Source organism: Neoarius graeffei, chromosome 26, assembly GCF_027579695.1.
Source record: "Neoarius graeffei isolate fNeoGra1 chromosome 26, fNeoGra1.pri, whole genome shotgun sequence".
NCBI classification, from domain to species: domain Eukaryota; kingdom Metazoa; phylum Chordata; class Actinopteri; order Siluriformes; family Ariidae; genus Neoarius; species Neoarius graeffei.
The window spans coordinates 42,984,986-43,005,661 of NC_083594.1; the positions used below are offsets into that span (position 1 = coordinate 42,984,986).

At 41.6% G+C, this 20,676-nt stretch overlaps 1 protein-coding gene across 9 annotated transcripts in view; it reads right to left on the reverse strand.

The window, feature by feature from the left end:
• Nucleotides 1–20,676, reverse strand: part of LOC132874239 (acidic mammalian chitinase-like) — a 173,922-nt gene that overhangs the window by 65,545 nt on the left and 87,701 nt on the right. For 8 of the 9 annotated variants that reach the window (XM_060910236.1, XM_060910235.1, XM_060910233.1 and 5 more), the window contains 9 exons: nucleotides 6,748–6,777; nucleotides 6,412–6,613; nucleotides 6,200–6,256; nucleotides 5,957–6,122; nucleotides 5,093–5,217; nucleotides 4,894–5,011; nucleotides 4,628–4,813; nucleotides 4,408–4,530; nucleotides 3,355–3,493 (listed from right to left, as the gene is read on the reverse strand). In XM_060910236.1, the coding sequence (XP_060766219.1) occupies nucleotides 3,355–3,493; nucleotides 4,408–4,530; nucleotides 4,628–4,813; nucleotides 4,894–5,011; nucleotides 5,093–5,217; nucleotides 5,957–6,122; nucleotides 6,200–6,256; nucleotides 6,412–6,613; nucleotides 6,748–6,777 (1,146 nt within the window). Of the gene's footprint in view, nucleotides 1–2,007; nucleotides 2,586–3,354; nucleotides 3,494–4,407; nucleotides 4,531–4,627; nucleotides 4,814–4,893; nucleotides 5,012–5,092; nucleotides 5,218–5,956; nucleotides 6,123–6,199; nucleotides 6,257–6,411; nucleotides 6,614–6,747; nucleotides 6,778–20,676 lie in introns of those variants that run through there. The other variant, XM_060910238.1, reaches the window with a different exon arrangement.

Sequence of the window (20,676 nt, forward strand, 5' to 3'; positions counted from 1 at the left end):
ACAACTATTTGACTTCCTTCACATGCCCGTCCCTCCCCACCACGGGCGATTGCTCTAAGACAACGAGGGAGACTCAGCCTCCTCTAAAAATGACGAATATTGTGTAGGATGAATTGCGCTAGGCTTATGTTATAGCTGACCTTATAACATTTGCTATTTCAGATCCAGAATCATAGAAATATATGTGCTCAACCCAACTACAGTGCGAAATCATTCCGTTATAACTTTCCCCAGTTCGCCTAATGTGTGTGTGAGTTTTTCCCCCTCGTGACAGCGCGATGCAGCCCAGCCTCAGTGGACTTCAATGGCATTTGGGAGCTATGTGCTTTTCAATATCAAAATGCAAGATGGTTATTGGACAAATACTGCGAAAACGCCCGCCCACGGAGTCCCACGGGCTCCCAGCCTCACAGTGGGAGGGACATGGCAAAGCTTTCCGCGAGACTGGTGATTGGTGAAAGCGGCCGGATATTTTCTTTGATTGACAGTTCGTTTCAAATATAGACAGGCAGCGGTGAATCTCAGTTCAGTCCCATGTGGATTCGCAAGTGCTGTGGTGTATTGTAAGAGATCAGCTTACATTTCGATTTCATTCATTACATATGGTTTCTCCCAGCTTTTTTAGTTTGTATATATTTTCATTGTAAATAAAGTGTAAATATAGTGTTGTCAAGTTTGCTATCTTAGTTCCAGAAATTTTGTTTATTTGAGTGACTGAACTTGAACTTGAGGGGGCTAGTCAGCTAGCAAGAAAGCTGCGCACAGATGCCAAGCATTGCTGATTTAATTTTGGCGAAGCCATTTGCCAGTCTTCCTTTTGAGGAAAAAATTAAAATTAAAGAGCAGGGTAGACCAACGCCTCAAATTGACTTGGTGAAAAAGGTAGGGAATAATACTCGTTCCTTTCAGCTCTCCTGGTACGAGAAAGTGAATTGGCTAACAGCAAGTGACCCACATCAACAACAGTAAATGGGCTACTTTAGTAATATGTCATGGATGGACCAAAAATATAGACTCTATTTAAAATGTTTATGCTGAGTATATTATATTGGAATATATTTTTTTCTGGATATGAATTAAACACAGCTACAATTTGGAAAACATTTTTAAACAAAAACACAGCCGAGAACATTTCACACTACAGACCTGGATTAAAAGTGAAGGGTTATCAAAATTGTCAATAAAACATTTCTCAGTCAAAATAAGTAAAATATAGGGAAAGTGTCATTGAATGAAATGTGTGGCACCCAGCTCTATGTTTGGTTCCCCAAGGTCAGTGCTTGTGCCTATTCCAGAACACTCTGCTGTTACTGCTGAGGTTCCTGACAAAGAGCTGCTTTCAATAATGATCAATTTTTAAACAACATGCCACAATTTTAAAATATAAAATGTAAAATATACCCCCCCAACACCACCATCATGTATATTGGACAGTAGGCTAATGGGCCAAAATAACCTGTTATTTCACAGTTTGTGACCCTGCCAACAATCAGCCAGATCAGAGGCAAGAGTATGGGCAAAACTGATGTTTTTTTCTTTTTTCTTTTAAAATCTGGAAATATTGTAACCAACCAGCCTCCCCTGTTTGAAAGACTACCAGCTGCCACTGCTCCCCACCCACCCATTTCTGGAATGGATGAATGTTTTGAATTTATAGTGTTAAAATTGAGAGTTTTAAGTGATTACATGCTTTAGTTTTGAATTTAGTGTAATTTCTGTTCAGAATAATTAGCATTTCAGTGTGTTTTTTTTTTTTTTAATTTGCATTGGATAGGACCGACAGTAGATCTGACACCAAGTCCTCCTTCAGAATCTGAACTCGAGACTCTTGAGTGTATGCATACAAGTATTGATTTTGTTGACCAGTATGTTTGATCACCGTTAAAAGCTTTGGTAGAAAAAAAAAATGATATTGCAAGCACTGTAAGACTCCTTTTATAACGTGGGTTGTGCTGCACTCCTCTCTACAACACAACTTAATCTGATGGCAGTGAGAGGCAAGTAATAGACATTTGATTAGAATATGTATTGTATACACACTAAACAGGACACCTAACTATCAGTAACAACATTGGTGTTCTGGTGAATCATCATACCAGTCGTTAATCCCATGATCTGCAAAGTCAAAACATGGTGATGCTGAGCTAGCTGGATAATGCTTACTAGCTAGCTACAACACAAGGTCTTGTTGAAGTGGAAACATGCATCTTTGTTATTGTCTGAGCTTGCAGCTCATTCAGGCCTGCTGTGTGCAGCTCTGAAGCAGATAGCTAACCAGCTTTTCAGTCTGACTTATAGCAGCTTGAGACATGGACATTTTTTTCCCTGACTCAGCAGATGAAACCACACATACAATGTAAGTTTGCTGGCTTATCTTTGTTTCAGAATATAGATTAACATGACTAAAAAGCAATCAGACCAATCAGGACAAGAGCAGCTTATGGGGATTCAGATTTATAGACTTGGATTTAATAGTTGTAGGAGGTGCAAGAGCCAACGCAGTTCTCATAGGAGTAGTAGGTGCAAGAGCTAACGCAGCTCTCAAAGTACTTGCTGGGCAGCAAAGTAGGAAGAAGCTGAGCAACCTAAAAAAGAAAAAGCATCAGATAAATGGATGGTTCTCTCTCTCTCATTATATATATATATATATATATATATATATATATATATATATATATATATATATATTTATTTATATATATATATATGTATATATATATATATATATATATATATACACACACACACAATATATACAGTACACACTTTACTATATATATATATATATATATATATATATATATATATATATATAGGGGCAGCACGGTGGTGTAGTGGTTAGCGCTGTTGCCTCACAGCAAGAAGGTCCGGGTTCGAGCCCAGTGGCCAGCGAGGGCCTTTCTGTGCGGAGTTTGCATGTTCTCCCCGTGTCTGTGTGGGTTTCCTCCGGGTGCTCCGGTTTCTCCCACAGTCCAAAGACATGCAGGTTAGGTTAACTGGTGACTCTAAATTGACTGTAGGTGTGAATGTGAGTGTGAATGGTTGTCTGTGTCTATGTGTCAGCCCTGTGATGACCTGGCGACTTGTCCAGGGTGTACCCTGCCTTTCGCCCGTTGTCAGCTGGGATAGGCTCCAGCTTGCCTGCGACCCTGTATAAGGATAAAGCGGCTAGAGATAATGAGAATGAGATGATATATATATATATATATATATATATATATATATATTCTTAACTAGATTCAAGTTATAATATATGTAGAACCCAGGTCATGGGTACAGGAGTTGCAGCAACAGGGTTTATTCATGCAGTAAATTTACTCTAACTGGCAAAATACTTGGACTTGTCCAACTCACTCTGGCCAGTTCCCAGGCCACTCTTGATGGTGTTGATCAAAGGGTATTTGCCCTGTTTGCAGAAGGTGCCAGTGAAGTCATCCAGGTCCAGAGACCACACCATCGCACCTCCAAAGTTGTTTTCCTTCAACCAGTTAAGCTATAGGATTTTGAAAGAATAACAGAACTATATATAGTTACATGCACAAAATATTCTGAAAAAGACTATGTGACATGAAAATGAGTGCTCCACTAATATTCCCATATCGATGCAGCTGTCCTTACTCCGCTTAATGTAAAACACTACCATGTTGGTTTAAGTACAATGCACAGAGCTGATCATAAACAGGCACGAGGCCATGTATCAAACTGCTATAAAAACCCCAACTGAGACGCATATTCCAAATACAATGTATACACGCTCAAAGAATGCTAAAACCCGAAAAATGTCAGCAGATGCAACATGTCTTAATCGGAAAATGCTAAATTTGAAAAAAGGACAAATTCTGAATATTCAAATGGAATATGCTGTTTGCATGACCTGTATCAAATTCCAAATATCAGTGTGCATATAAACATACTGGGGCAGCATGGTGGTGTAGTGATTAGCACTGTCACCTCACAGCAAGAAGGGTCTGGGTTTGAGCCCAATGGCTGACAGGGGGCTTTCTGTGTGGAGTTTGCATGTTCTCCCTGTGTCTGTGTGGGTTTCCTCCGGGTGCTCCGGTTTCCCCCACAGTCCAAAGACATGCAGGTTAGGATAATTGGTGGCTCTAAATTGACCATAGGTCCGAGTGTGAATGTCTGTCTCTATGTGTCAGCTCTGTGATGATTTGTTCAGGGTGTACGCCCACCTCTCACCCATAGTCAGCTGGGATAGGCTCTAGCTTGCCCGTGACCCTGCACAGGATAAGCAGTTATGGATAATGGATGGATGGATGGATGGATGGATGGATGGATGGATAAACATACTAAGTACTCTAGATACAGAGCCATGTACTTACAAACCATTTATGGTCCAAAACTTCCTTTGGCCAATCTACAGACATTTAGAGCCTTGTGAATAGAAAATACCTTGATCTGGAAGCTCTTGATGTTGTCATAGCCAACCCAAACATTCTGACTGTTGTAGGCATATGGCACATCCTGAGGGGTATCCCAAGCCTGAGTGGCTCCTTGAGACAGGAAGTTACAGATCTGGAAAGAAAGGATTGAATTAAAATGCGAGATCAAGCCAGAATTATGACTGTAGGATAGAATGTCAAAGTAAATTACAAGGTATCTTGATCCTCACCTCATAGTAAGCCCAGAATCCAGCTTGTCTGGTGTAAGGTCCAGCAGGTCCAGGTCCAGCAGTGGGAGCTCCCACACCAGTGTTGGCAGAGCTAGCCAGCTTGAAGGTGTGTCCATAGGTGGGGAATCCAACAAGAAGCTTCTCAGCAGGAGCACCATTGCTCTTCCAGTAGTTCATAGCATAGTTCTGAAGTGGTGGAGAAAGGAATTTAGATCTCGCCAGAAATCAGACATTATTTACTGGGTTTGATATTGAGGTACACTTACCACATTCAAGTAAGATCCCTGGTCAGATGGTCCAGCATACAGAGGGCTGTTCTCACCAGTCTGGTGCTCCCAAGACCCATAGAAATCATAGGTCATGACATGGAAGTAGTCCAGGACCCTGTGAAAGACAGGTATAGAGGTCAGCTTACAGGAGAAACTGTTGATTCTGTCAAAATTACTAAAAGGACTCTATACGAACTGGCCAATCTGAGCGATCTGGTATCCAGAGTCGATGGTAGCTTTGCCAGCAGAGACTGCAGCAGTCAACAAAAGACGAGGACGGTTGGTCTGTTTGCCCTCAGCTACAAAGGCAGCCATCATTTCCTATTGGAAGCAGATGTGGCAAGATCAGTAAGCAGATAGGAAGGAGAGTAAAAACAGTCTCTTGTGAGATTGGTAAAGTGAGAGATAACTGTTGGGCGGAAACTAACACAAAATGACTATGAATTTGAAAGGGATATACATTTGTATTACATTACATGGTATTTAGCAGATGCTCTTATAGAGAGTGACATACAACGAGTGCAAAAGTCAGGTACACAAAGTGCTGAACTTCTAGACAAGAAAGTTCTAGTGCCAACTGAACAAGTGACAAAATAATACTTAGGGTAATATTCTGTTGAAGTACCAATTCTCACCAAACAGCCAAGGAAACAAACCAACCATACAAAGTACAACTAAATAGAGAACTCAAATGGCTAACACCAGGCTAGACAGTACACAGCCTGGGTTGGTCTAGACCAAAACACAGTTACGCAGTGGGCAGGGAAGAAAGGGAGAGGTGCAGCCTCAAGAGGTGAGTCTTCAGTCTGTACTTGAAGGTGGTCAGGGAGTTGGCAGTTCTGACCTCAATGGAAAGGTCATTCCATCAACAAGGAACCAGGACAGACAGCAGTCTTAAGTGGGCTGGGCAGGAGTGGAGAGGAGGAGGAGGAGGAGGGGCCAGGAAACCAGTAGTAGCAGAGAAACTTGCAAATTTCTATAAATCTGTCTGGTTAAGGCACAAGTGCTTCTCACATTGAAACCTACATCTTTGTGGGCTGTTTCTCATGCCAGTGAATACCTGAACCAAGGTGGTGAAGAGTTGTTTGTCCTGAGAAGGGCTACCACGGGAACCAGGATACTCCCAGTCAATGTCCAGACCATCAAACTCATACTGCCTCAGGAACTTAATCACAGAGCTGATGAAAGTCTGACGGGTAGCAGAGGTGGCCACCATAGCAGAGAACCTAAGATAGTCAAGAACTGAGTAAGTGACAGGGCTGCTTTTTATATTGTTTGAATCAGATCACAAGACTTTACATACTTGGCAGTGCCGAAGTTCCAGCCACCGATAGCCAGAAGGGTCTTCAGGTTGCTGTTCCTGTTGAGAACATAAGGAATATTTAAGTTCTCTCTTTAGCAGAACATGTATGTAAACAATGGAGGAAGAAAACTGGTTTATCTTTACGAATTAGAAATATGCAAGTTTAACCAAACCAACCCAGTTGGATATCAACTCAGAATAAATCAACATACTGGTTCTTCAAGGCCTGGAACTCTCCATAAAGCTTCACATCATCCCACTCATATGTTGTAATTTCATTGTTGTTCATTCCAGCAAAAGCGTAAATCAGATGGTCACACAGGCATGGGTCAATATTGGTGGGCATGTACTTTCCAACTCCAGGTCTATACTGTCCCCAGTTGGTGAAGTAACAGGACAGGATATAGGAGGATCCTAGGGAAAGGGATTTTGGAATTATTTTAAAAAAGGGCTTCAATTTAAAATTCGTTTAGATCTTTATCTGCACAGTGGCACTGAACCATGTAAAGAGAAAATTACATATCTGTATGCCATTTCAACAAGCTTACCTAGCTGCACGTGCAGCAGGAGAGCCAGTCCTGGAAATGAAATGAAGACACTTTATATATCTCAACATATTCTGACACAACTCTACAATTCTTCTGCATATTGTATGCTGTGAAATATATTAACAGGGACCAAATCATAGGTTGCTAATAAGTTGACACTACAGTAAACGTAATATCTCATCTCATCTCATTATCTCTAGCCGCTTTATCCTTCTACAGGGTCGCAGGCAAGCTGGAGCCTATCCCAGCTGACTATGGGCGAAAGGCGGGGTACACCCTGGACAAGTCGCCAGGTCATCACAGGGCTGACACATAGACACAGACAACCATTCACACTCACATTCACACCTACGGTCAATTTAGAGTCACCAGTTAACCTAACCTGCATGTCTTTGGACTGTGGGGGAAACCGGAGCACCCGGAGGAAACCCACGCGGACACGGGGAGAACATGCAAACTCCACACAGAAAGGCCCTCGCCGGCCCCGGGGCTCGAACCCAGGACCTTCTTGCTGTGAGGCGACAGCGCTAACCACTACACCACCGTGCCGCCTAAACGTAATATCATTTAGTTTATTTGTCTATGTTGCATAATTGTTTGCAATACTCAAGCCTGCTGTTGTTAATAAGAAAATACAGAGATAGAAATGAAATTTATTATTTATTTATATTGTATAAATCATAGACATTTGAAGCACCAAAGGTTTAATATTTGTGACATTTATCGTTCTAGATATTTCTTTTTTTTTTTTAAACTTTGTTTTTTATTAGATCTTTTACATCCAAATACAATGTACAAGAATAAAAGAACAGAAAAATAACATGTAAAAAAGATATAGTAATAACAATAACATTAAAATATAAAATAAAAGAAATAAGGTATGAACAGCTTATGGGTCCCTTCATTTATACTGTTGTAGATGTAAACAATCAAGTCTGACACATTATCATTCAGTCCGTGGTATCATCTTCCTCCTTGTACCAATACCATTTCTCCCATTTCTTTTCAAATTGTTCTTCCCTCATTTTCAAAATGTATGATAGCTTTTCCATGCTGTAAATCTCTTCCACAATACTATCGTTCTAGATATTTCAATTATAAAATGTCATGGTAAAGAAAGTAAAGTACACGGAGGTTCTAACTCACCAACACAAATCAGAAGCTTGCTCATGATGCCTATGCGCAGTACACAAGTAGCATCAACACCTTTATATACACACCCCTAACCAACACCGCGTTCCTTCTTTCATTCTCGGTCACTTATTTACCCAGGCTAAAACATCTTAGCCGTCAGCAATTTGATAAAGATTAAACAAAGATAAGTGGCTTAAATGTCAGAAATTGCAAGCTGAGGTGAAGTGAGGCCCCAAGAGCAGACTCAAAACAGGCAGTGTACAGAAAAGAACTTCTTTAATGAAGTTGAGGGCAGAGGTACAATAAGGCTCAGGCAAAAATCAGTGGTCAAAGAACAGGCCAAGGAGGTCAAAACACAGAAGAGCAGGCAGGCACAGTCAGGGACAAAAACAGGACAGAAGAATCTTCACAAAAACTGAAAACAGGGACAAGGGAAACCCAGGCATAGGAAGAAAAAAAACCCCACACAATCCAGAAAAAACAGGCAGGTAAACAGGGGCAAAAACTGGACAGAAAACTAGACAAAAAAAAAAGGAACAATATAGGCAGGGGGAAAATCGAGAAGTCACAATACCAGAGGACTGTAGCAAGGAGAGGAAAGTCTGCAAGAGACAGTTTGGCACCTGGAGTAGCTCCAAACAGCTCTTAAGGCCCTGGCTGATGGGAGAGGAGTGGTAGCAGGTGGGTCATTCCACGTCAAATCAACCGGGGCCCGCGCACTTGGGTCTCAAAAAATTCTGAAAAAAATCACCAGATGTACCCATGTTACCTAGGAGAAACACTGTAAATTTATTTGAATGTAAGATGTATACTTTCCATGTTACAGCCAGTTTTACTGGGGGAGGGGGGTGTCAATTTTGTTCACTCTTTTTTTTTTTTTGTCAAAGTTCACAAGCCTATAGCTCAAGAACTAAACCGTGTAGGAGGCTCACATTTTACATGCTGGTACATAAATAGACATGGTATGTAGCAAAACTGTTATTTTGGGTCTGGATGATCCTGCATGGTCATAGCACTCCCTCAAAATGATCAAAATTTTATTGGAGTTTTTGGCTGTGCTCTGTTTAGGCCTTCAGAAGACACATTTTTACCCAACATAGGCTCTTGATTTTTTTCCCTTATTGAGATAAGTAGAAACACTCTCAAAAAAAGCAATAAACAGAAAGAAAACTCTATCAGTGTTTGAACAGAAGAACTCACAAGTCTGACAAATCATTTTGGATGTCATTTTCAGAGCAACGTAACACCTTGTGGGAATGTGCACAGATTTTTTAAATATTTTTTTTCTTTATTCTCCATGATCCCTTCTTTTTAAAAACACCAATTTGACTTGTCTTACTCGAATCTTTCTTTTTTATTTTCCACCCTGAACATGGGCAAAATGCACCATTGAGAGCAATATGTTTTCTATAACATTAATGTAAAGAGTAAATAACCAAAAGCCAATTTTGCCCTGACATGATCACCTGAGAGTGCCTGTGCAGGGGTGGAGGTATCCTTTTCAATTTCAATGATTCAGTGATTTTAGGGGCACCAGTGGTTACTCTCAATAGTGGTCCTGTGCACCTCATTTGTCCTAACATAGCCTGATGGAGCTAACGTGATCACCTGAAGGTACCTGAGTAGAGGTGGGGTAGAGGCCTTTTATTTCAGTGATTCCAGTGGCACCTTTTGTCACTCTTTTTTTTCACTTTAATTTTTACTGATGTTTTCATTCAACAGTGAGAAATAACAATCACACCAAAAAAAAAAAAAAAGACAAAAAAAACCCAACAACTGAAACTTGGGGAATCACATTGTATTTTCAGTCTTCCTCTCCAGGGTCATTATGACCGTCTATGTTTGAGTCCTTATATAGAGTCCATTTTGTCCATTTTTGTTCTCCTTGCTCCTCTTGTAGTCTTATACGAAATGTCATCTTTTCCATTATGTAGATTTCCTCTACAATCGTCAGCCATTGATTTTGGGTAGGTGGGTCCGCTTTACACCAGTTTTTGGTTATAGCTTTTTTACTAGCTGTTAGCAGAACTTTAACTAAATACTTATCTTCGTTTGGGATATTTCCCTCCATTAGATTACACAAGTAAAGTGTCTTACTGTTCATAGGAACATCATATCCCAGTATTGTTTGTAAAGTATTATGAACCATTCCCCAGAACACAGATATCTTATGACAATTCCAAAAGATATGAGCATGGTCTGCTTGTAATTCACCACATCCTCTCCAACATATGCAATTTGTGTTGGAGTATTTGTTCTTTATCATGGGGGTGATGAAGTATCTTATCAAGTTTTTCCAAGAGAACTCCCTCCATGTCCGTGAGTTGGTGGATGTTTGATGTGTAATCCACATATTTTGCCAATCTTCATCTGTGATTTCTATGCCAAGTTCTGATTTCCGTTTCTCTTTTACATAATCAGTTGAATTTGTATTTGCTGTCAGTGCTTGATATATTACAGACACACTTCTGAGTGGTTTTCCTGAGTATGATTTGTTTAAAATTTGAATTACACCACTCACTTCTATGTAGGGGTCTCTTTTAATTTCCTTCTTATAATAGTCCCTTAGTTGTAAATATCTATGAAAATCGCGTTTCTCCAGGCCATACCTGTTCATCATGTTTTGAAAACTCTCCAGCTCCCCTTTCACTTCCAAGGTGCACCATGCTGTTATTCCCCTATCTATCCATGACTTGAACCCTTTATCATATGTATTTGGTTTGAAATTTTCATCAAATGCCACCCACTTTAATTGTCTTATATTAATTATTTTATGTGTTTTTACTACTTTGAACCATAATTCCAAAGTGAAAGCAGTAATTGGATCTATTTTGTCCTGAATTTTCTTGTAAATTTCTTTATCTCCAATGATACTCAGGGTTGGGTATCCATTGAATTCTCTTTCCATGGTTTTCCGTTTTGCTATATAGTCTGGTTTACACCTGCAAACAACATATCTAAATTGGGCTGCATGGTAGTACTCCTTCAGTTTTGGAAGGCCCAATCCGCCCCTATCTTTTGGTAGCTGGAGAGTTTCATATCTCACCCTAGGCCTTTTACCCCCCCAGATGTATCTTGAAATTATTCTGTCCCAGTGCACAAACTGAGCCCGGGGGATATCTACAGGTAGGGCCTGGAACATGTACAAGAGCCTGGGTAGTATATTCATTCTGATAGTCTCAACACGTGAACTTAAGTCTAATGGTAGTGTGGACCACTTTTCAATATCTTTTTGGATGTCCTGAGTCATATTATTATAGTTTGCCTTATATAATTTAGTCAATTTTTTAGTGATTTGGACCCCCAAATATTTGATTTTTTTTTTGTTTCCAATTAAAATTAAATGCTTCTTGTATCTGCCTTGAAGGGGTATAATGCAATGTTAGTATTTGTGTTTTTGATATGTTTATCTTATATCCTGAGAGATACCCATATGCTTCAAACACTTTTATCAACTCAGGGAGCGATTCATCTGGCCGTGTGAGATAGGCTATGATGTCATCTGCAAAAAGCCCTATCTTGTGTTCTGTGTCGTTCATCATTATGCCTTTAATTTTGTCATTCTGTCGGACTGTTTGGGCCAACGGGTCAATAAATAGGGCAAATAGTACTGGAGGCAGGCAGCAGCCTTGTCTAGTTGATCTTTGAAGGTCTATTTTATTTGTCAGGCTACCATTAACTTTGATTCTGGCATTAGGTTGGTGATAGAGTGTCTTTATACATTGCACTGATTCACTATCGAACCCAAACTTTTGTCACTCTTGAATCTTAAAATGGCCACAAATCTTCCAAGCTGTTCTTTTGGTTCTGCTGAAAGTGAATGTCATCTGTCTCATAAGGTTAGTAGTCTTTTATTCACTTAATTTATTTATTAATGATTCAACTCTGGAATAAAGTCTTACAAATATATTGTCACATCTCTTTGAAGGAAGCATGACCTCCTGAGGCTGAGTGATCTGGCTGAAACTGATGTTGAACTCCTAATTCTCAGATCGCAGAATGATGCTGGACCAGATGCAACAATATGCATTCATCACTGGAAGTTCTACATTGAAAAATATGAATACCTGCAAAAAAAAATGTATTGACCCTCTGAGGCAACATTTAAAGGCAATAACAAAAAACCTCAAAACTCTGAGCAAGGAGGATACTGACCAACTGAATGTGCTTAGTAATATTTCAGTGAGCCTTATTCCTGGTCAAAAAATGTGTTATAATTGTTGGTCAAAGCTCAATGCCCTGAATATCCCTTCAATGGAGCCAACCGAAGAGGTCACTATGGACTTCCAACCTTCAGAGGTATCAACACTGAACACCAGCCTAAAAGAACTTGGAGTGTCTCCTGTCAGAACTTCTCGAGTCAGTAATATGTCAAGCTATGCCAAAAGAAAAGCAACGGAAGTTAATAAGGCCCTTGTAATGAAGATCTCCTCGGCTTGTGGTGTGCCTTCATCCACATTAGAAGAATGCTCAAATTGCAAGGACCTGGACATTCTGATGGACCTGCTGAAAGAAAAGATTGCAGTTTCCCCAAGGAATGTGCAGACCCAACTCCTTACTCTGGTACCTGACAGCTGGACTGTGGAGAAAGTAACAGAAAAATTTGAAGCAACTCCACACATGGTGAAAGCTGCCCGAAAATTACGGCAAGAGCATGGTATCCTTGCAGAACCTCAGGCGCAGAGAGGGAAATGTATATCACCAGAAATTCATGCAAGAGTCAAAACTTTCTATGAGAGTGATGAATTTACCAGATTACTTCCAGGGGCAAAGGACTACAAGTATGTAAAGTCCAGTGAAACAGGAATGTGGGAGCACAAGCAAAAATGACTGATCCTGATGAATTTGAATGAACTCTTTGAAAATTATAAAGCCCAATTTCCTGAAGACAAAATAGGACTGTCCAAGTTCTGTATGCTACGACCCAGTCACTGCATCACTGTGGGGAGTAGAGGAACACACTCTGTATGTGTATGCCAAATTCATCAAAATATAAAACTGATGCTGGCTGCCCTGCCAAGTGGAGACCAGAGAATCACCTACCATGACCTGATGGCAAAGATTGTGTGTTCAGTAACATCAAAACTTTGTATGGTGCACAGATGTCCATGCTGCCCTGGGGTTGGTGTACTCAAGAGCTACCTGGAGACCTTGTGTGAATTAGATGACATGACTGAAGATTCTGATGTTTTGTTCAAGCAATGGATTTCAACTGATCGCACCACAATTCAAACATGCTCTAGCACATTGGTGGAATTTGTTGATACCATTGTGACGAAGACTGACAAACTGACAAGTCATCATTTCATCTGGAAACACCAAGCGGCATTCTTGTCCACCATAAAAGAACAGCTGAGACCAAATGAAGCGATAATCATCCTGGATTTTGCAGAGAATTACAGCTTTGTGGTACAAAATGCAGTTCAAGGATTTCACTGAGAGAATTCCCAAGCAACAATTCATCCTTTTGTTGCTTATTTCAAGCAACTTGGTGAACTGCGACATGAGAGCATTTGTGTCATAAGCGATTGTCTGCAACATGACACAATAACTGTTCACAGATTCCAGAAGGATGTCCTGAGCTATCTGCAAAAGATAGCACCCCAACTAAGCAAAATCTTTTACTTCTCAGATGGAGCTTCATCTCAGTATAAAAATTTCAAAAACTTTGCGAATCTTGTGTGTCATCAGCATGATTTTGGATTTGAAGCCGAATGGCATTTTTTTGCTACATCCCATGGCAAGAATGTCTGCGATGGCATGGGTGGCACTATTAAAAGAGAAGCAGCAAAAGCCAGTCTCCAAGCAGCAACTTCAGGACACATTCTGACACCAGCAGATTTATATGAGTGGGGCGTAGGACATGTAAAAAATGTTCACTTTTTGTTCATATCAAATGAAGACATCATATCTCATGCTGCTGAACAGAGGATGTGATTCTCCAAGGCCAAAAGAGTACCTGGTACTCGAGAATACCACTGTTACATCCCTACAGAGGACGGCAGACTCAAAGTAAGTCGGGTGTCTGGGGAAGACAGTCAGCTGACTGTTCAAATATTCACTGAAGGAGCTGAGATGCTACTGTTTCCTGATCACACTCATGCTGCATCAGCAGTGTCCGTCACATTAGACCAGTGCCATATTGGAGGCTATGTTGGATGCAGGTATGATGAAAAATGTTGGATTGGTATGATTCGTGACAAGAGTGAAGCGGAATCAGACATCCAGATATGTTTCATGCACCCAAAGTATCCCGCTCCATCTTTCCACTGGCCATCAAGAGAAGATATTTGTTGGATGCCATTACAATGCATCGTTGCATTCCTTAGTGCACCTACAACTGTCAGTGGGAGGCAGTGCCACCTTGATCTCAAAGACAAAGATGCTCTACACTCTGCACTTCAAATGAAACAGAAATGAGGCTAGTTATGATTAATTGTTATAAATGAGCATGATGTAAAATGAAGTACCATGTTTGTTTTGTGCTTAATGTGCCTCTGATTACTTATTTCTGATGTTTTTTCTTTCAGTTTTGATGTTTGTCATCATTGGGAAAAAGTGCATTTTGTCCATATTCAGAGTGGAAAATAAAAATTAAAGATTCACATAAGACAAGTCAAATTGGTGTTTTTAAAAAGAAGGGTTCATGGAGAATGAAGAAAACAATACAAAAAAAATCTGTGCACATTCCCACAAGGTGTTACGGTGCTCTGAAAATGACATCCAAAATGATTTGTCAGACTTGTGAGGTCTTCTGTTCAAACACTGATAGAGTTTCATACATGTCAACCTATACGGAATGTCCGTATTTTATACGGATTTGATTCAATAAACGTAGCATACGGGCGTATAAATAAAGTTATACGGATTATTTAAAAAAACTTCAATATTTATTTAGAGCTATAATCAATTCCCACGATGATAAAAGAGCGCATAACATTTACTGTACACCACAGCCAGCCAGTAAAGAGTCTTATGAAATCGCGCGTTATCTTGTGGTAGCAAGACTTCGTTCCACTTTTGATCATGCGCACACCGCATTGTGAGAATCCCGCCAACCGTGAAGTCATAGACATATAAACATAGACGCCGCCTTCTGCGTAGAATCATACGTCATCCTCGCCGCCATATTGGATGTGGTAAAGTGAAGATTCTTCAGCCGTCTCTGGTATAGCGTCTAGACAGTAGCCGAGAATAAAGATGCCTCATTCATGTGCTGCATTTAACTGTACCAACAGGTTTACCGTCCAAACGAGATCACATGGGATTACCTTTCACAGGTGAGACTGGAAAAATACTTTTCATTGTATTTGGTCATTATAACGTAATTTTACAAACAGATTTTCCTGACTTTGTGGCTAATATGAAGTCTCGCGCATAATAGCCGCTCGGTGAAACCTGTCTCCAAACAACAAAGTATTTCCTTCGTGACTACGTTGATAACACTTTGTGTTTTTGTCAAACATTGGAGCTTTGTATTCATTCTGAAGGTTTATTGTTATTAATATTGAATAAAAAGTAACTGGGATATATCATTGTTAATTATCATTCAAATTTTAGGTACATTATTTTAATTTGCATCTTATACAGATTTTATAAGGAAAATATGGATTTTGGAGGTTGGTTATACAGGTTTGATTGACCAAAGGTTGACATGTATGGAGTTTCCTTTCTGTTTATTGCTTTTTTTGAGTGTTTCTACTTATCTCAATAAGGGGAAAAAAATCAAGAGCCTATGTTGGGTAAAAATGTGTCTTCTGAAGGCCTAAACAGAGCACAGCCAAAAACTCCAATAAAATTTTGATCATCTTTGAGGGAGTGCTATGACCATGCAGGATCATCCAGACCCAAAATGACAGTTTTGCTACATACAATGCCTATTTATGTACCAACATGCAAAATTTGAGCCTCCTACATGGAGGTTCTTGAGCTATGGGCTTGTGAACTTTGAGAAAAAAAAGAGTCTGAACAAAATTGACACTCCCCTCCCCCAGTAAAACTGGCTGTAACATGGAAAGTATACATCTTACATTCAAATAAGTCTACAGTGTTTCTCCTAGGTAACATGGGTACATCTGGTGATTTTTTCAGAATTTTTTGAGACCTAAGTGCGCGGGCCCCAGTTGATTTGACGTGGAATGACCCAGGTGTGAGAGTGCCAGTTCAGGGAAAATGGCCTACAGCCAGGCAGCACTGAATTCCTGTCCCGGATCCGGTCTGGAGCCAGCATAGAAGTCCCACAAACTCAGGCATGGATGGACTGGACTGGACCGGACTGTGACATTAAACTTCTTTATTTGCCCCATCCTCCTTGATGGATGGCCACCAAAAACGTTGTTGGACGAGTGCCAGAGTCCAGGCTGCTCCTGGGTGGCACGCCATTCTGGAACCATGACCCCACTGCAACACCTGTGCCAGCACAGAAACAGGAACAAAAAGATGGTTAGGAGGTGCATTACTGGGCCCTGGGTCCTGCTCATGGGCCTTCTGGACCAGGGTTTCCACTTCTAACAGAGTGGCCCTCACCAGGCACCATGGAGGAAGGATGGTCTCAGGGGATGTCGATTCCTCCTGAAGGGGAGAGAACGTTCTGGACAACGCATCGAGCTTACCATTCTTAGAGCCTGGGCGGAAGGAAAGTGTGAACTTAAAATGAGAAAAGAGGCCATCAGGCCTGGTGAGAATTGAGGTGCTTGGCAGTCCTGAGGTATTCGAGGCTCTTGTGATCTGTCCATACGATGAAGGGAAGGTCTGACTCCTCCAACCAGATGTCCCCATTCTTCCAAGGCCAGTTTCACAGCCAACAGTTCCCCATTGCCAACATCATAGTTTCTCTGAGGGGGAAAGCCAACGAGAGAAGGAGCAAGGCTGAAGCGTGTTGTCACTAGCCGATCTTTGGGACAATATGGCTCCAACCCCTGACTCCGAAGCATCAACCTCAACCACGAACTGCCGGGACCGGTCTGGAATGGTGAGTATGGGTGCTGACGTGAACCTTTGAGCTTGGAGAACGCCTTCTCGGCCCCTTCCCTCCAGCTGAAAGGGACCTTGGTGGAAGTTAGAGCCATGAGGGGCCCAGCTACCGTACTAAAGTTCCTGATGAATCACCTGTAGAAATTCACAAACCCAAGAAACCAAACAAAGAGTTTGCTTTCCAGGAGTCGTTGAAGGACCTGCCTGATGTGGATGCAGTGTTCATCAAGGGAGCAGGAAAATATATATATCTATATTGTCCAGATAAACAAAAAAGGTTAAGGTAGTCCCTCAGGACATTAATGAGGGCCTGGAAAACCGTGGGAGCATTAGTCAGGCCAAACGGGACCACGAGATATTCATAGAGACCCATGGGGGTGTTGAACGCCATCTTCCATTCGTCCTCTTCCCTGATCATCATGAGGTGGTAAGCATTGCACAGGACTAGCTTGGTGAAAATCTGGGCTCCCTGGAGTAACTCAAACGCTGTAGTCATGAGAGGTAGGGGGTAATGGTTCTTGATGGTGATGTCATTTAACCCCCAGTAATCAATGCAAGGATTTGTCCTTCTCCACAAAAAAAAGAATCCTGCCTCTGCAGGAGAAGAGGAGGGATGAATAATTCCAGCTGCTAAGGACTTGGTGATGTATTTATCCATGGCTTGCCTTTTAGAAGGAGAAAGAGAGTAAAGTTGCCCCTTAGGTGGTGCAGTGCCAGGGAAAATGTCAATTCCACAATCATAGGGCCTATGGGGAGGAAGGGAAACAGCTTGAGACTTGCTGAACATATGTTTTAAGTCATTATACTCGGGAGGCACGTTAGAGAGGTCAGGATATTCACTAATGGTGGGCTGGAGCAGCTCAGCATGAGGGAGGGCAGATCTCAGGCATGATAAACAGAATTGACTCCATTCTATAATGGTGTTGTTAGTCCAGTTGACATGGGGGTTATGCAGAGTTAGCCAGGGCAGACCAAGAACTATGGGCACATGGGGATTGCTCATGACAAAAAACTGGATGGATTCAGAGTGGTTGCCCGAAATTCTTAAGGTGACCAGGGCTGTTTTATGGGTAATAGTGGTCAGACCAGTACTGTTAAGGGTCAGGACAGTGAGGGATGGGTTCAGAGCCAGTAGTGGAATCCCCAGGCGCTTGGCAGTGGTCGAGCAGATCAGATGTCTGTCAGCCCCTGAATCAATGAGTGCCTGGAGGTCATGGGGCTGATTGCCATGGATGACCACTGGGAGTAGCAGTTGATCAGTAGGGGGCTGATTCTGGACATTGCCCACCAGGGCCCCTAAACTCACCAGTGGGCTCTTCCTTTTAAAGGGCAAGATTGACAGAAATGCCCCAGCTGTCCAGAATACAAACATGTCCTCATACCCCGACGGTGCTGTCGTTCCTCAGGTGAGATGCAGACTCTGCCTACCTGCATTGGCTCAGCGGAAGGGAGGGGAGGCTGAGCAAGACTAGTCAGAGTTCTTTCACCTGCTGTCTGATCCGGGAGTCAATATGACTGGCGAGGTCCATGAGACCGGGGAGATCAGGTGGCAGTTCTCGTGAGACCAGTTCATCCTTGATGGAGTCTGACAGTCCGTTCAAAAATGTGTCAAACAAGGCACTCATTCCAGCCACAAGATGCTGCCAAAGTGCAAAACTCAATCGCATAATCAAACGTGGACCGGGCACCCTGCCACAGTCCCATGATTTCTCTTGCTGCCTCTCTGCCAGACAGAGTGATCAAAGGTTTGCCTCATCTCCTCTGTGAAACTCTTGAAGCTGGTGCAGCATGGTACATTGGCGGCCCACATAGCTGTTCCCCACTCCCTAGCTTTGCCAGTGAGGAGAGTGATGGTGTAAGCCACTCGGGAACGCTCCGTAGGGAAGGCCAGTGGTTGAAGCTCAAGGGTTAGTGAGCATTGAGAAAAATGATCAGCAGGTACCTGGTTCTCCATCGTATGGCTATGGGACGGGAAGTCGCAGCTCTCTGAAGAGGGCTGGAGCAGGAGCTGGAGGAGTGGTAGGCAGAGGGGGTTGTGTAGGAGTAGACATTACTTGAAGTTGTTGTAGCTGATTGGCAAGAAGACAAGGTTTTGGTTCACCTGTTGCATGTCCTGTTGGTGGGTACCAAGGAGAGCTCCCTGTTTTTGCACTGCTGCTCTTAGCTGGGCGAAATCTGCTGGGTCCATGTTGGCCAGACTGTGCGGTCAGAAATGGCGAGCTGAGGTGAAGTGAGGACCTAAAAGCAGACTCAAAAACAGGGAGTCTACAGAAAAGAACTTTAATGAAGTTGAGAGCAGAGGTACAATAGGGCTCAGGCAAAAATCAGTGGCCAAAGAACGGGCCAAGAGGTCAAAACACAGAATAGCAGGCAGGCACGGTCAGGGACAAAAACAGGACACACAAATCTTCATGAAAACTGAAGAAAACAGGGACAAGAGAAACCCAGGCAGAGGAAGCAAAAAAAAAAAACACAATCCAGAAGAACAGGCAGGTAAACGGGGCAAAAACTGGACAGACAAAAAAAAAAACCATGAAACATTACAGGCAGGGGGAATCGAGAAGTCACAATACCAAAGGGCTGTAGCAAGGTAAGGAAAGTCTGCAAGAGACAGTCTGGCAACTGGAATAGCTCCAAACAAGCTCTTAAGAAGGCCCTGGCTGATGGGAGAGGAGTGGTAGCAGGTGTGAGAGTGCCAGTTCAGGGAAAATGGCCTACAGCTAGGCAGGACTGAATTCCTGTCCTGGATCCGGCCTGGAGCCAGCATAGAAGTCCCACAAACTCAGGCATGGATGGACTGGACCGGACTGTGACATTAAACTTCTTTATTTGCCCCTGTTTTCAAAGAGCTGTGTATTACTGTAACTGTTTTAATATTGCCACACAGGTTCATAGAAGGTCACAACTAAAGTCTAATATAGTTTTTTTTCCCATGTCATACAAAAATCAATCAATCAATCAATCAATCAATCAATCAATCAATCAATAAAATAAAAATCACCAATTGGCCTGCACTGTGGTGCAAACAGTGTCAACTGAAAAAATAACTGTTATTGTCAAAGCAAAATAAAACTGATATGCTACAACACAACATGAGGACGTAAAATAAAGCTGTCTTTCTTTTGATTTGGGATGTTGAATATTGATTTACTCCTTTTTTATATTTAGTTTCGGCTGGGCACCACCCGAACCGATAACCACATCACCAGTTTTTCTTTGGCTAATCTGACACAAGGTACACCACCACTCTTACTGGAGCAGTTGGGGGTTAGGTGCCTTGCCCAAGGTCACTTCTGCCAGTCCTGGTAATCAAATCAATGGCCTTTTGGTCCCAAAGCTGCTTCTCTAACCATTAGGCCATGGCTTTCCCTAAAAATAAAAGTATTTTCATTTTAAAAAATACTAAAAGGAAAAAAAGGAACATAAAAACAAGCAAACAAATTTTAAATTCTCATAGATATAAAGGAGACATTAACGATAGAGGTGCTATATCAAGATGTATACATTGTCATTGGACTCTATAACACTGTAGGATTTAAATGATAATAAATTCCACTCATAGTTTTCCAATTACAACTCCAATATCAGAAAAAGTTGGAATGCTATGTTGAAATTGAAATTAAACCTTGAAATGATGTTTCATAGATTATCTTTGTCCTGTATTGCTTTCAATACAATATAACAGTACATGATTTGATGTTTCACCTCATGAATTTTATTGTTTTTTCTTTAAGTGAACTTATTTCTCATTTTGATTCTTGCAACACAAGGAACATATGGTCTGATGTAACAGAAATGGAGCTTTTTGGCAATAAACACTCA